Raw genomic sequence first — 13,593 nt, forward strand, 5'->3', positions numbered from 1 at the left:
GATTTGATTTGATTTTGATTTGATTTGATATTGATTCAGTTAGAGATATTTCAGTTGCATCATCAATTTTTCTTGGATACGAACGAGATTCTCAGAGAATTAATGCTGTAAGTGTTCCTCTAACCTGGTTCACTAATAAAAACATTAATGTTTACATTACAATCGGACCCAAAGCCGTTACATTAATGCACTGTCTATTTAACATGACCTACAATTTAGACCCATCTCAAGAAATACTAGATGTAATGTGCGTTGTTAGCTACCCCAGTGCTACACTGTGTATGAACAGGTACAAACAGCATCTTCACATCTCACATATAGCTTTGCTTTAGTCCAGCTCTTCACTGTCTACATATTTTTTAAATCTGAAACGCAGCCACACATCTGTCTTTAGACTTGCGGCTTACTTCATTGGGATCTTATCTGTCATGTTGTTGTCTCTCACGTGCAGAGGTGTAGTGCTGTTTATTTACGTAGCAGAGCGCACCTATGTGGCAAAGTTTACATACATTAACTGACTTGTGCAGAGCAAATGAAGCCATATTGGAAACATTCGTACAAAGATGAAGCTACAGTGCAGGCAGAGGTTAGGTGAAGCTAACAGGCTGGGCTATGAAAACGTAGGTAAACTAGCTTTCATTCCCAGAAGCACAAGCTGTCAAAGTGTAAGAGACTGACTTTGTCACGTGTCTGTGCAAATACATCACAGATAAAGAAAGTGTCAAAAGAGTGAATGATGAATGAAAGGATGTTTTCTGTCTTTTCATCTTTACTACTAACTATTACATTCACTGAGCAGCTCAGAGGCTACCGGTGGCTACTGGACACTTTTAAGGTGGAATGTTTTCTTGTGTGTGACTCAATGTTTGATTGGTGGATTGGAAATCAATCAATACACCTTAAATGTCAGTATGACAGCATTGACCATTTCGTTTGTTTTTATCAGCTCTCCACATGGCAAATGCTTTAGTGATCGTATCTTCAAGTGCTTAAAAATATTTATATATTTCAACCAGATTCTGCAAACTGCAGGTATTTTATTACATCATTTTGAGAAAAAGTTGTGGATTGTCGTTCCGGTGGCTCTGGCTGGTGTTAAAGCAGTAATAAGGGGTAAAATAACTGAAAAATCAAGTAGAATAAGAAAGAACAGGATGAAGACGCAATTAAATTTGGATAGTAAAATAAAGGTGCTAGAATTAGAACATAGAAATAACATCAAAAATAAAGAACTCCTGGAATGAACTGCAATTTTCGAATCAAAGATATGAGAAAAGACAGAGCTAGTTAGAGCTCAAGGAAGTTTGTTTCACAGCCAAGCGAAATAGCAGACGCACTGCATCCTTTATGAAGAACTATATGATTCTCCTGAAATCAAAGACAAGGGGGAAAAGATAAGAACATTCTTTCTTAAATTAAATCCACCCTCCCTTTCCAAAGAAGAAGCGATAAAGATGACAGCACGTATACGGAAACAGGTTGAGTGAGGTTTGGTAAATGAATAATGCGAAAAATCGAGTATAAATTGTCACATAATTGTCTTAAAATGCCGGTATGAAGTTATCTTTGGCGTTTGGCTCCTCTTGCTATCTCCCTCTCATAGACACACTCCCCCGCCCATCCTGAAAACTCCCCACATGTGTGACATAGATGAGTGTGTTTGTATCTGGAGCGGAGGGAACTGGAGAGAGTGAAAAAAGTGATGTGCCAAATCCATGTTAAGAAACAGTAACTGAAGACGGAGGCAGATAAATTGGTTCAGAAGACAAACAGCATCAGAAACACACTGTCAGTTATATATAATGTTGCTGGTATCACATCAGTAAGACTATCAACAAAAGTTTCCCTGTTTGTTTTTTTGCAATGAGCGGCTCGCTCAGGCAAGATGCTGAATCTCTAGATCACTCTTTATGCATTAAAAGGTTAAATCATCTATTTATGAAGTTCTATAGAGGAGATTTCAAAATATAACGATATACAGTATATTGTGTATTGCGATATAGCAAAAAAAATTGTGATATTACTTATAGAACATATGACCCAGCCCTAGTATAGAGCAAAATACATGTCCTGGTGTCTCCCTGGAAGGAACCCTTCCTGAGCCAGGAAAACTGTAAGAAATGAAAGATAGATCATGAATGCATTAAATTCACTCTGAAAACTTTGTTGGTTAGTAGAAAACAACAAAATCTTTTTAATTTTATATCCAGAGCATTAAAAATAGCAGCTACTCCAGAATTCATACTTAGCATAATAGACAATGGCTTAAAAAATGGCCAGATAAAGAGATAACCTCTGTGGCTCAGCTTTTTGTGGGGAAACTTTGAAGTCATATGAACATCTTCAGAAAAAAATTGTCTGATTTCTTCAAGTGTGACATGACTCACAGATGTATGCAGCTGTGTACAGATGCACACCTTCCAAACAGGTTGAGGTTGTGAGTAGCTGTTATCAATGTTATTTTCTATTTACTGTATGTCCATACCATGGATAATGGACACAGGTAGGTAGTATCCTTGTCACTCAAACTAACACCAACATAGCTGCACTACAGTGTTTTTAACTCTAGTAGCTAAATGTTTGTCATTACACAAGACACTCAATTTCTTAGTCCTTCTCCTTTAAAATATATTTTTTATGTTACAGAAGAAAAAAATCATCACTTGGACACTGTGTTGTTGAAGAAAGCATCTCCATTTTTAATGATGTGAAGTTTTTTCCCCAATTGCAGCCACTGAAATTTAAAATATGTATTATTGTTATTGTAAAGTTCTTCTTCTCCAGGTTCACTATATATGTATAGTAAAGAACTTTCCCTGAATTTCTGTCACTTTGTCTTCATCCCAAGAACCTTCATTCAAGTCAGAGATCCACAGTGGTCTACCGGCCCCACCTCAGATGCCCCTCCCTGAGATCCCTCACCCCTGGCTGGTAAGATTATTATCTTCACCTCACCTCAAGAGCAGTATCTCCTGTATAAGCTGGGGAGTTACAGTCAGACAACATCTAATCCTACAGGGAACTTGATCACCAACTTGACCAGGGAGCATCATAATCCTCCTTGTCCAAAAGTCCTCTCTATGCCAAAAGTCTGAGACCAGAGAAGTGTAGAAGCAGAAAGAGAAAGAGAATTGTGAATGAATGGGGCATAAAAATAGTCTTCTAGTCGTGAACTTGCACTAAGCTTCATATATACAGTGTGCCTCTATGTCAGCTGGGATTTCCCCCCCCCCCCTCCTTTTTGGAAGCTTTAGTGATGTCCCTCACTTGTAAGTTGCTTTGGATAAAAGCATAAATGTAAATGTTTCTCCAAATAGCAGCCAACTCAGTGTCACTTGTTTCCAGTGCTGTGTCTTGTCTCCTTCCTTCTAACTCTGGCTCAGCCAGGCAGCTGTGACAACTCCAAGGTGAATGACATAAACTTTACATATTGTCATGGCAACGCTGACAAATTCTGATTTTAGCAATGCAATGCAAGTCACTTGAGGGTGATATGGCTCTGGATGCAATTCTTGCATAACATATTCACATGGTTTAGTAAAGATCAAAACTGGGAAACACATCAAAGATACCCCATGTCATGATTCATCATTGATTTCAATCTAAAACTCATCAAAGAATTTGTTAATAAAAAAAGATTTAATGGCAGCTTTCAGTACTTACTATTATCAATACCGATCATTAAAGGCATTCCCTATTAAGTAAAAAGTGAAATCACAACACACCTAAATGCTATCTAGTTACATTAAAGTCAGACTGAATAATACAGTGGGATGTGGAAGCCATGTGAAATGTGTTTTTACAGTCACTTGTAAAAGCAGTGGGAAGGCTGGTCATGGCTTCAGTATGTTTTCCTGTCTCACACTGAGCCTTGCATCAACCTGATAGTCAGTGAGGACTGTAATGTCTCTATTATTAACATGTGCGTGTGGTGTGTGTGTTTGTGTGTGTGCGTGTGTAAGTGATAGTGGAAGTGATGTGAGGAGCATGCATGTGTAAAGGGACCCAGTATGAGGAATAACAAGTGTGTGTCGTTGCAGTGTCGGAGCAGATGCCTCTGATAGAAAGCAGGTGGCTGTGATGGCTTGCAAAGCCCTCTCACCATAACAATAAGCCACAACTCCTTGTTCTACATTTTCTTATACGCACACACATACACACACTGAGGCACAAGGGCTTACAGTGCAGTTTGTAATTAGAACCAGTCCACTGCCTCAGCTTCCTCCAGTGACCCCAGTGTATGTCTGGAAATCACAGCCCAGGTTTTCTCGGAAAACTAGATGAGAGAGGAGGAGTGAGCAGGACTGATGTCTCTCTGACTCTTCTTTGTGTCTCCCTCCTCTCCTCCTGTCTTTTTAGCAAATTTTCCTGCAATCTAACAAGGTTTTGAAATGTTAAAAGATAAAATGCATAGGAGTGCTATTACAGCCCAGTCCTTTTTGGTCACCACACTACTTCTGAAACTCTTGACCTATCCTGTTAATAAAGACAAGACAAATGATTGAGAAAGTTGCTCTTGATAAATAAATATAAATACATTTCTTGTTGTCACTCCACCAGAAGACAAAAATTCACTTATCAATGAGGGAATATCGAGACTAGATACTTTCACTTTCCTGACCTCGTATGTGTTTGACAATCTCAACTCAAATGTCTACTTCCAGGTTTTTAGAGCTTTCAGTTGTGTCTCCATCTCTTGTGAATCTCAATTTAAATCAAAATTTTGCCAATTTTTACACCATTTTATTCAGGCCAATGCCTTGTGTTTAGACGATTTTACATTTTAGGACTTTGGCTTATGTTAAATAAAAAAGGGTTTCTGTCAAAAAAACTATAGTTAAATATTTGGTACTGTGACCCTGAATTGTATTAATGCTTGTATGAAGTCACAAGCATGAATAAAAAAAAAAAATACAATATATAGGCCTGCACTAACAGCATTAGATAAAAATTTTAAATAACATTGCACTAACCAAATAAAAACTAATATCAAGGGGTGTGGAAACAAGGCCGGGAATGTAAGCAGTCAGAAAAACACACAGGTTGTAAACAACCTCTCAGTTTAGGTATATTCAAGGCCGTAAACCGCAAGTGAGGAATAAAAATAGGCCAAAAAACTTTTCTGTTTGTCTTTACTGCAGAATCAGAACTGAATAATCTGTCAAGCAGCCAAGAATGATCAGTGTCACAGGATGCAATTATGAGGAACTCACAAGAGACAGTCTGAAAAATGTTAACTGCCAGAGAGAGAAACTATGTGACCGAAACAAAAAAGAATTTGTTGCGCCTGAAAACATACCTGGACCCGCTACTCAAAACCACTTACATGTATTTAGAAATATATTTAGAAATATACTAAATATAAATTATGAATGATGAATGATGATCAAACAGATCTATATTTATCTAACGGGCTATTCCAGTTTCCAGTCTAAATACTCACTACAGCCACACAGTGTGCGTAACAGAAAAACTATGAAGATGTGTGAAAGTGAACAACGATTTGCAGCCTGGCTGTAAATTTGTGCAAACAAATAATACTAGTGATACCAACAGCTAAGATGACCATTGCACAATGGGGATGCTGCATCAGCAAGGACGAAAATATTAAAGCGGAATTTAGACATACCGTAGCCGGCAATTAAAACACTAAAACATATTAAATGGAAATGTAGCACGTATATTCAAAAATAAAACTGTAAAAGTAACACACAATTTACGCGGGTTGTGCAGAATGCCAGCAGTAAAGTAAAGTTCTCATAAATATACTTGGATGTAAACCCAGTTACTATCTTTTATTTTCTTCCAGCTCTCTGTCCCTCTCTTGCTGTCTCTTTTCTCTGAAATTACCATGCATCACATTTCCACACTGACCTCTGGATAAGCTGTCCAGGCAGAGAAAAAATCTCCTTTGCTCTGTCTCTCCACCCACCATTCTTTTATGTTGCATAAATTTTAGCCGGCTGGAAAAAAGATAGAAGAGAGAAGGGGGGGGGGTGAAAGAGAAATGAGTAAACAGGGTAGGGTGTAGTAGAAACAAAGAAGAACATGATCGAGTGGAGATGAAACACTCCAACCGTGTTCGGTCAGGTTTTAATATGTCAAATGCAGTTACAGAAGAGAGTATTTTATAAAGTGTCAGATGTGAGTTACTGTGGGTGAATAAGTGCAATAAATAGAGGAGAGAGATCTGGTGGAAGAATGGGAGTAAGGAGGAGGAAGAGACAGTCTTGGCCATGGTCTGTCTGTGACCCGTCAAGGCTCAGAGCCGAGCCAAACCAGCGCTCTCTGCAAGACTGAGAGGCCGCAGCTTTAGAAGCTACATCAGTACTCTGTCAACCCCAAAGCCTGTGGCAGCCATTTTGATTACTCACTGTTATATAAAGAATAATTACTTGAGAGTAGCGCAGTAGATTTACAGTTAATTGTAAATGTTTAGTAAATGGACAGTGTTATTGCAATAATTATGGAAATTTTGGTTGTTTACTCCAATTTTGCCTCGTGTCCATTTGTTGATCCTCTGGAGCTGTCCATGTGACCCACGGTCTGGTTGTACATCTCTCTGACATGCTAAAAGCTGGTCTGTTAGTGAGAGAAGGATCCTTTGTCTTTGTTTCCTATCAATTTGATAGTTTGATGGTGGGAAGAATAAGAAGGTGTTAATTTTGGCTCCATAACTGCATGTCCTTAATATGAACTTCTTTAATGGCTTGTGACTGATGCCAGACCAGGTATCTCCGCTACAATGTAGAACTGCCAACATACTGAATGATTACAATAAACTCAACGGTAAAACAAATGACACCAGTTAGCCTGTCTCTCTTCAGGTTGGATGAATGTGAAATGTGGTATATTTATAATGTATCTTCATCATCATCACAGTGTATAAAATCCAGCACCCTGCTTTCATTCCCTCACTCTGCAACATGAATGTTTACTGTTGCCATGGCACCATCATAATTGGTTTTATTTTCAGTTGTTCAGCTGATATCTTAGTTGGGTGTGAAATGAATTTTTAGGAATTAAATCCTGTGGCCTAGTTGACCTATCATCAACTAACAAACAGTATGACCAGTTAAGAATTTAGCCATAATGAACCACTTTTGCGTAACATCAACCCTTACATTAACTTTTACAACCTTTACATTACTTTTATTAACCTTTACATTGTGGGGACTTGCTTTTTGTCCCCATAAGGAAGACAAATCCTGATAATGTGACTCATCAGAGATCAACAGACACAGCAGGATATCCTCTAATCAAATACACAGCCATTGGGTTTAATTTTTGTTTAGAAAAGCTGCAAGTGCTCTGCTTTGAACCACCCTGTTGTCATCCCCTTAAGTTTGTGTGTGTGTATGTGTGCGTGCATGCGTGCATGCGTGCGTGCGTATAAAAGGTCATTAGGAAATCACTGCAAAACACAATTGAAGTCCAAATCAAACCAGAATGTTAAATGCAACCATTTCAGCTCAGGGAAAACACATCATTCATTCGCTTTTCCAACACATCTAAGTATACATATACATTATACATTAATGTAAGCATTTTGGAAGACACATTTAACTTGTGTTTCCTTTTGGCAAAAATGTGTAACATTAGCCAGCAGAAAACTCAGCAGGTTAAACTGGGTAACAACATCAAAAAGTAAAGCATGTGCAGGAGCATAAATCAGAAAAAGTGGTGGGTTTGCTCAGACATACACACTGTATACACTCAGAGAGAAACAGGATCTTCTCATGTCAGTGTGATTTTCTCCACAGCCCTCAGATCATAAATCTTCTCAGTGACCTAAGAAAGAGGATCACTGCGTCATGTTACATGCCACACGAACACATACACATACATTTACACATACAGTAAACAAGGTCTGGCTCCAATTGGATCATAAGACCAAGTGTGACAAAAGCCAATTGAAGTCTTGTAGTATGACCAGAATCTCTCTCTTTCTCTCTCTATCTCTTTTCATATCCAAGATTTATGCTACACTAATATTGCTCTTTGATATTTGGCACGAGATACAGTCCTGGTTACTGGCTCAGCCACATGAACATTTTCCATCGAAATGTCAAGTAGTTTGAACAAAACTCCTGAAAAATAAAATGTTACTTCAATTATGGAGTAGACAGCCAGTGGGAAAAAGAAGAGAAACGATTGGCTGTGAAAGACCAAATTTGTTGGCCTCTGCCACATCCTAATGTCACTATTCCATAATATACACTGATCTTAATTATTTACCTACCTGATTCTGGGCTCCAGACTAACTTTTTCGCTACAGTATGGCATCAATATGGCCAATTATGATATTCGATGGTCTTCCATTATCAATGACGATATAGATTCTTTGAAGATGTCGGTGTCAACATACCACGGAGCAAAATGATTTCAAATTGTGCTATTCACACCGTTAGAGACTGTGTATGCTGCTCACATGCTATTAGGTTTTCTGTGAGATTGAAAAAATACTATTGTGATATGATGATATGATATTCAAGCATACAGAGCTCAGCTACGCCGGGCCCATATTATATTTCCACCGCTTTATCTATATATCTACAGACCACTTCATCTATGGAACATGGTAACTGCATTGCTAAATTGATTGTTCTGCATGTTTCATTAGTGCGTGATTCACATGTAAGTAAGTGCAGGCAGAGAGAGTGCAGGTAGTCACACCGACTGAGCCAGTGAACGTAAAAACTACTTTAACTACCTACCAAGGAACCTAATGAATAATGATCATGCACTTACATAGATGCCACCATGTTTAATTTTAACTCACATTTTATTTGCAGTCTGAAGCCCTGTGACTGTAAACAGGCAGGGAACTACTGTAAAGGAGAATGAGGCTTCTTGTGCATTTTAACACAGTCCACACACCACACAGCCTGTAAACAGGTATTAATATTTAAAATCACACCTATTCCTGCCTGAACTTTTTTATTCTAATATTCTTGATCAATTTACCAACTATTTTCTTCTTTAAGAGAATTATTCAGTGATAGGATAACCACACATGTAAACCATAGATAAATGTATGATGTGGAAAAACATATATACTTAAATGCTTATATTATTCCAAGTTCCATTACATTATATTTTTTCAACATGACTCTTAGGTTGTGCTTTGTAGACAGGCAAGGTATCTGGGACTGAACCAATGGTTATTCTCATTTCTGAATATATTTAGATAAATTTGGTTAGTTTAGTTATTTAGTCCAAAAGTCCAAAAATAGTAAATAATTACCATTACAAGTTCCATGAGCCCAAAATGACGTCTTTAAATTGCTTGTCCGACTGTTAACTCTGAAACTCAAAGGTATTAAGTTTGGTAAGACTCAAACCAGATAAATCCTCATATTTTAGTAGAGGCTGGGACAAGCAAATGTTTGGCTTTTGTGATAATTGTTTTAACGCTGATGCTTTAACATCAGTCAGTATTCCAGTCACATCATCAGTTGCATCCTAAGGGGCCGTGTGAGGCTCCACGGCAGCTCTGCTTGAGCAGAATATGGACCAGTCCTCTTGTTGAGACACAAATGATTTCCATCTGTGTTGATGTTGGAGAGCGGTGCCACCCCCCTTCACCTCCTCCCTTGCCCCTTCCTCCTCTCCTCCCTTGTCTTCTCCCAAAACAGACATTCCCTCATTCCACGACTTCTAACAAAGCCATAGACTTGTGTTGCATCATGCATGCGCTAAAAATTCACAGCATGAGTCGTGTTTGTCTGCTTTCTGTTTTGCACTTAGAGCAGAAGCGCATGGAAATATGTTGATGCGGTGGACATGCTGTAAACACACAAGCTGTGTTGCACTATCCTTAGCAGTCTGGGTCCCATTTGGAATTAATTTCCTCCCCTTCTCATTTGTAATTAGACAAGCCCCCTACTCCCCAAGCACTGTGATAGACAAATATGCATCTCAGCCAAATCTTTGTGTTCAAATGCAGCCAATAGTGTATACACATTTAAATGCATTCTTCTCACAGCGTTTCTCACCCACTGCAAGTCATTGTCATGTTGGTGGCCGTAGACCAGCAGCTTTATATCTGGAATAAATGTAGGTCTGCTATATTTTTCCAAACCAAATGTTTTCTAGCCTGAAGGGGAAACGCATTTTAGCAAGTAAATGTGTCATTGTGCTGTGTCAAACTACAGATTGCATGTGCAGCAAGAGTTGGCTCGCAATCACACAATTTCAGGAGAAGCAGTCCTGCTTTTGTGTGCCTTTAGAAATGATTTGCCTTCAGGAATTTGTCACACTGCATTGATTCACTGATTTGGTCTCCTTTCAAATCTTTTTTCATATTTGACTTCATTCCTCAGAGGGGTTCCTGTACTTGGCAGTTCAGTCAACCACAGCAATTCAATGACATCAGCACTATTGTGTCATCGACTGGAGACAGGAAATGACATAGTTTCATATTGTAAGGTGTCACACTTTATCACTGGGGTAACCAAACATGTGGTAAATTGGACATTGATAAAGTCTTAACGGCAGTAAGCAGTGGGACTTAACTAAGTGACACATGCCCACACATGGTTAATCCTGAGGGCCAGAACGTTTCAGCTACTTATACTGACACTCTTTGGAAAAAGTCCCTGCTGAGAAACTGGAGCGTGCATGGAAAACCTATTTCACAACTTTTTTCCCCACTGAAGTGCTTTGGAAGGCTTTTTACAATGCCAGGATTTTTTTCCTGACGCATGATGTGATCAAAGTGACTTAATAACACACTGAGGGAAAATTGAAGCTATTTCTGCAGTCTGGTTGACATCTTCTGCCCACCACCACGACCTTTAATTGGAAATGTCCATTCATTCTATCTGTTTATGACATGATCATTGTCCAGAAACATCTGCATGCATAGATGGTGATGTAACATGATTACTAAAACATTCTATGAACAAAAAATATATGAAATCGCAATCTTTTTGCATTTGTTTCTTTTTAAAGTTTTTTCCTTTGTTACTTATTTGGGTTGGTAAGCCTGTTGATATTGTAATCTTACGTGTTTATGTTCATCATTCGTTTTACTTAGTGTGTTAAGTTTGATCTGTGTTTAGAATCCCACTCCATGTCCAGCACACGATGAGAACATCATATCTGCAGTTATCTGTCACTGACAGCTGGGCTGCTGGGATGAAAATCGCCAACGATCATTCAAACAGACAGCATAACGAACTCTTCTGCTGTCTGTGAATCACAGAATCTGGCTTTCCACTTTCTTCAGTGTGATTGCTCAAGCAAAAAACTTTTTTTGCGACCGTTCTGACGATCACCAATTATCAATATCATCGTTCATCGGCACAACCCTAGTAGTAAGTAATCTTACATAGTCAGACTTCCAGCTGATGCCTGGGAAAACTTTTGTCTTACTACGTGGGTGTCCTTTCTGAGCCAATGGCAGAAGTAAACACACTGGACTGTAGTCATTCAATTTCTAAAGAACTACTATGCATCACAGGCTGATAGCTTATCACAAATATCAGCATTGCTGTGGATGTCAAAATTGCGGTAGATGTTAGAAACTAGTTTATATCCCTTCCTTTCCACAAAGAGGCACCAAGTGGTGGTTCAGTATGCCTGTAGAAGTACCTCCTCCCACATAGAGGCCAAACCCCTTCCTAACTAAGCTTGTAGGTGTTTGCCATGTTTGAAAAACCTTCAGTGGAAGGAGCCTTTTCTATCTACTGATTGGGAGTATAGTGTATTTAAGAATTACGGATAACATCTGATCTAATTTGTTAACTAATAATTTGATGAAGTAAGCATTTGGTTAATTATTATTTTGAATATTTATGGTAGTTCAATGTGCAAATATTCATGATTTACAGGCCAGATTTAGGATTTCTTTCTTTGTTTAAAAGCATGGAAATCATCATGGAAATCAACGTTCATCAAATAAACAATTGCAACAATTATTTCCTGAAATGTTGAAGATACTGTGTTTGAGGTAATGTCACAGTTACATAGTTTGTCCCCCAGAGAGCATTGAAAAGTTTATTTTTTAACTCTAAAATGTCTCGCATATCTTGGTCACAGTTCTGTAATTAATAAACAAAATTGGGATACTGGTTCCATTGCAGGCATGGACCTACTTTGTAGCACAGGGAAAACAGGGCCACCCCACCCTTCTTTTCCAAAGCCGTGGACGACCAGCTCCCGCCGGCTTCCGCTGGCTCCTGCTGACCCACATTTGCACCTCATTGTGAGGTGAGAGAAATGCAGGAAACACCCAACCAATCTCAATCTACAGTTGTTTTTTCAGCTCAGCTAGCGAGCTGGCACGTCTGCAAGTAACGACACTCTAGTGAATGCACCTGTTCAGCAAAATACACACTTAACTCGCCAGCCCGAGGGAGGAAGGAGGGAAAGTGATGGAGGGGAAGGGAAGAATAGAGTTTAACATGGGAGTTGTGAGAAGTGTTTTCTTTTGTTGAAGGTAACACTAGCATGGGTGGTTCATGTATAAACACAGAGGTGGAACACTAATATGTTTATTTCAGAGGTTGGCAGGTCATGAGCTTGGCTGAAGCCCTGCGTCCTGCAGAAGAGATTTTTAGAGAGATTTAGTATCACAGTATAGTTTGTCTTTTGTTTTCTTGTTTCTTCTCATACTAGCTTTCTGTGTTTGAATGCATCATAGCATGTATATGTGTGAGGTGAAAAGGGGGCTCTCATGAAAAGAGTGTGTGTTGGCTAATCAGCTGACATCCGCACTGAGTTCCTTTTCCACACAATGAGCCTTTCAGTATTGGCGCTGGAGAGCTGCCATTGTTGCAACCACCATAATGAATGCTGTGGTTTGTTATCACACTATTTCCACTGATTACTCAGATTCATACACACAGTATGATCTGACACTAGGTAGTAAGGTTAATGCTGTTTGGTATTAGACGTATTTTCATTTACTAATACTGTACAGTTGACAATGCACAATAGTCAGCAAATAATGAATCTTAAGTTATAGAAATGTATTTGCCAAGCTTCCCATTACTCTTCATTCTTGTAGGCTTTTCTATTGTCAAAATTAAACATGCAGTTCTTGCTTTGGAGCATAAATCTCACATTTGCAGAGGTTGTCCAGGTATGTTCTCTGCATCTTCTAGAAATCCCATCTGTGTGTTTTTCAGTCACATGCCCACACACACAGCTGACAGGTTAGGATTTTTTGGGTTTACGTTGGGCAATAAAATTGATTACATGAGTCTTCAGTAAACATCCTTATCTGTATCTGGATACACACTGGGCTGTAGCACGGCATTTAGAAAAAATGCTAACTGAGTAGCAATACGTCCACAAGGCTCACTCACACCGAATACATACTGTCACTTCCAGATTATCTAGACACATTGTGCTTCAGCAGAGATTCAGAACAAACTGTAAAGTCATAAAGCATTTTCTGTTCTCTAGTTGCTAGTTGTCTCAGGGTTATCCTGGGACAAAGGCAGGACGTGCGGGGTGCTGGATGATGGGTAACTGCACCACTGCCTTTTGCTCTTTGTGCTTTCATCTTCTCCTGCAGTCTGGCTTCAATTTATAACTCATTGCTTTAGCTTGACCTCATGCTTAAGCTTCAAAGAATGCATA

General features: G+C 38.9%; 1 protein-coding gene across 5 annotated transcripts in view; it reads left to right on the forward strand.

Moving 5' to 3' along the window:
* The window catches only part of afap1 (actin filament associated protein 1), a 58,968-nt gene that overhangs the window by 13,991 nt on the left and 31,384 nt on the right, over positions 1–13,593 (forward strand). For all 5 annotated transcript variants that reach the window (XM_056369228.1, XM_056369232.1, XM_056369229.1 and 2 more), the window contains exon 3: positions 2,849–2,931. In XM_056369228.1, coding sequence (XP_056225203.1) covers positions 2,849–2,931 — 83 coding nt within the window. The remainder of the gene's footprint in view (positions 1–2,848; positions 2,932–13,593) is intronic.

The sequence above is a fragment of the Seriola aureovittata genome, chromosome 23 (genome assembly GCF_021018895.1).
Source record: "Seriola aureovittata isolate HTS-2021-v1 ecotype China chromosome 23, ASM2101889v1, whole genome shotgun sequence".
NCBI classification, from domain to species: domain Eukaryota; kingdom Metazoa; phylum Chordata; class Actinopteri; order Carangiformes; family Carangidae; genus Seriola; species Seriola aureovittata.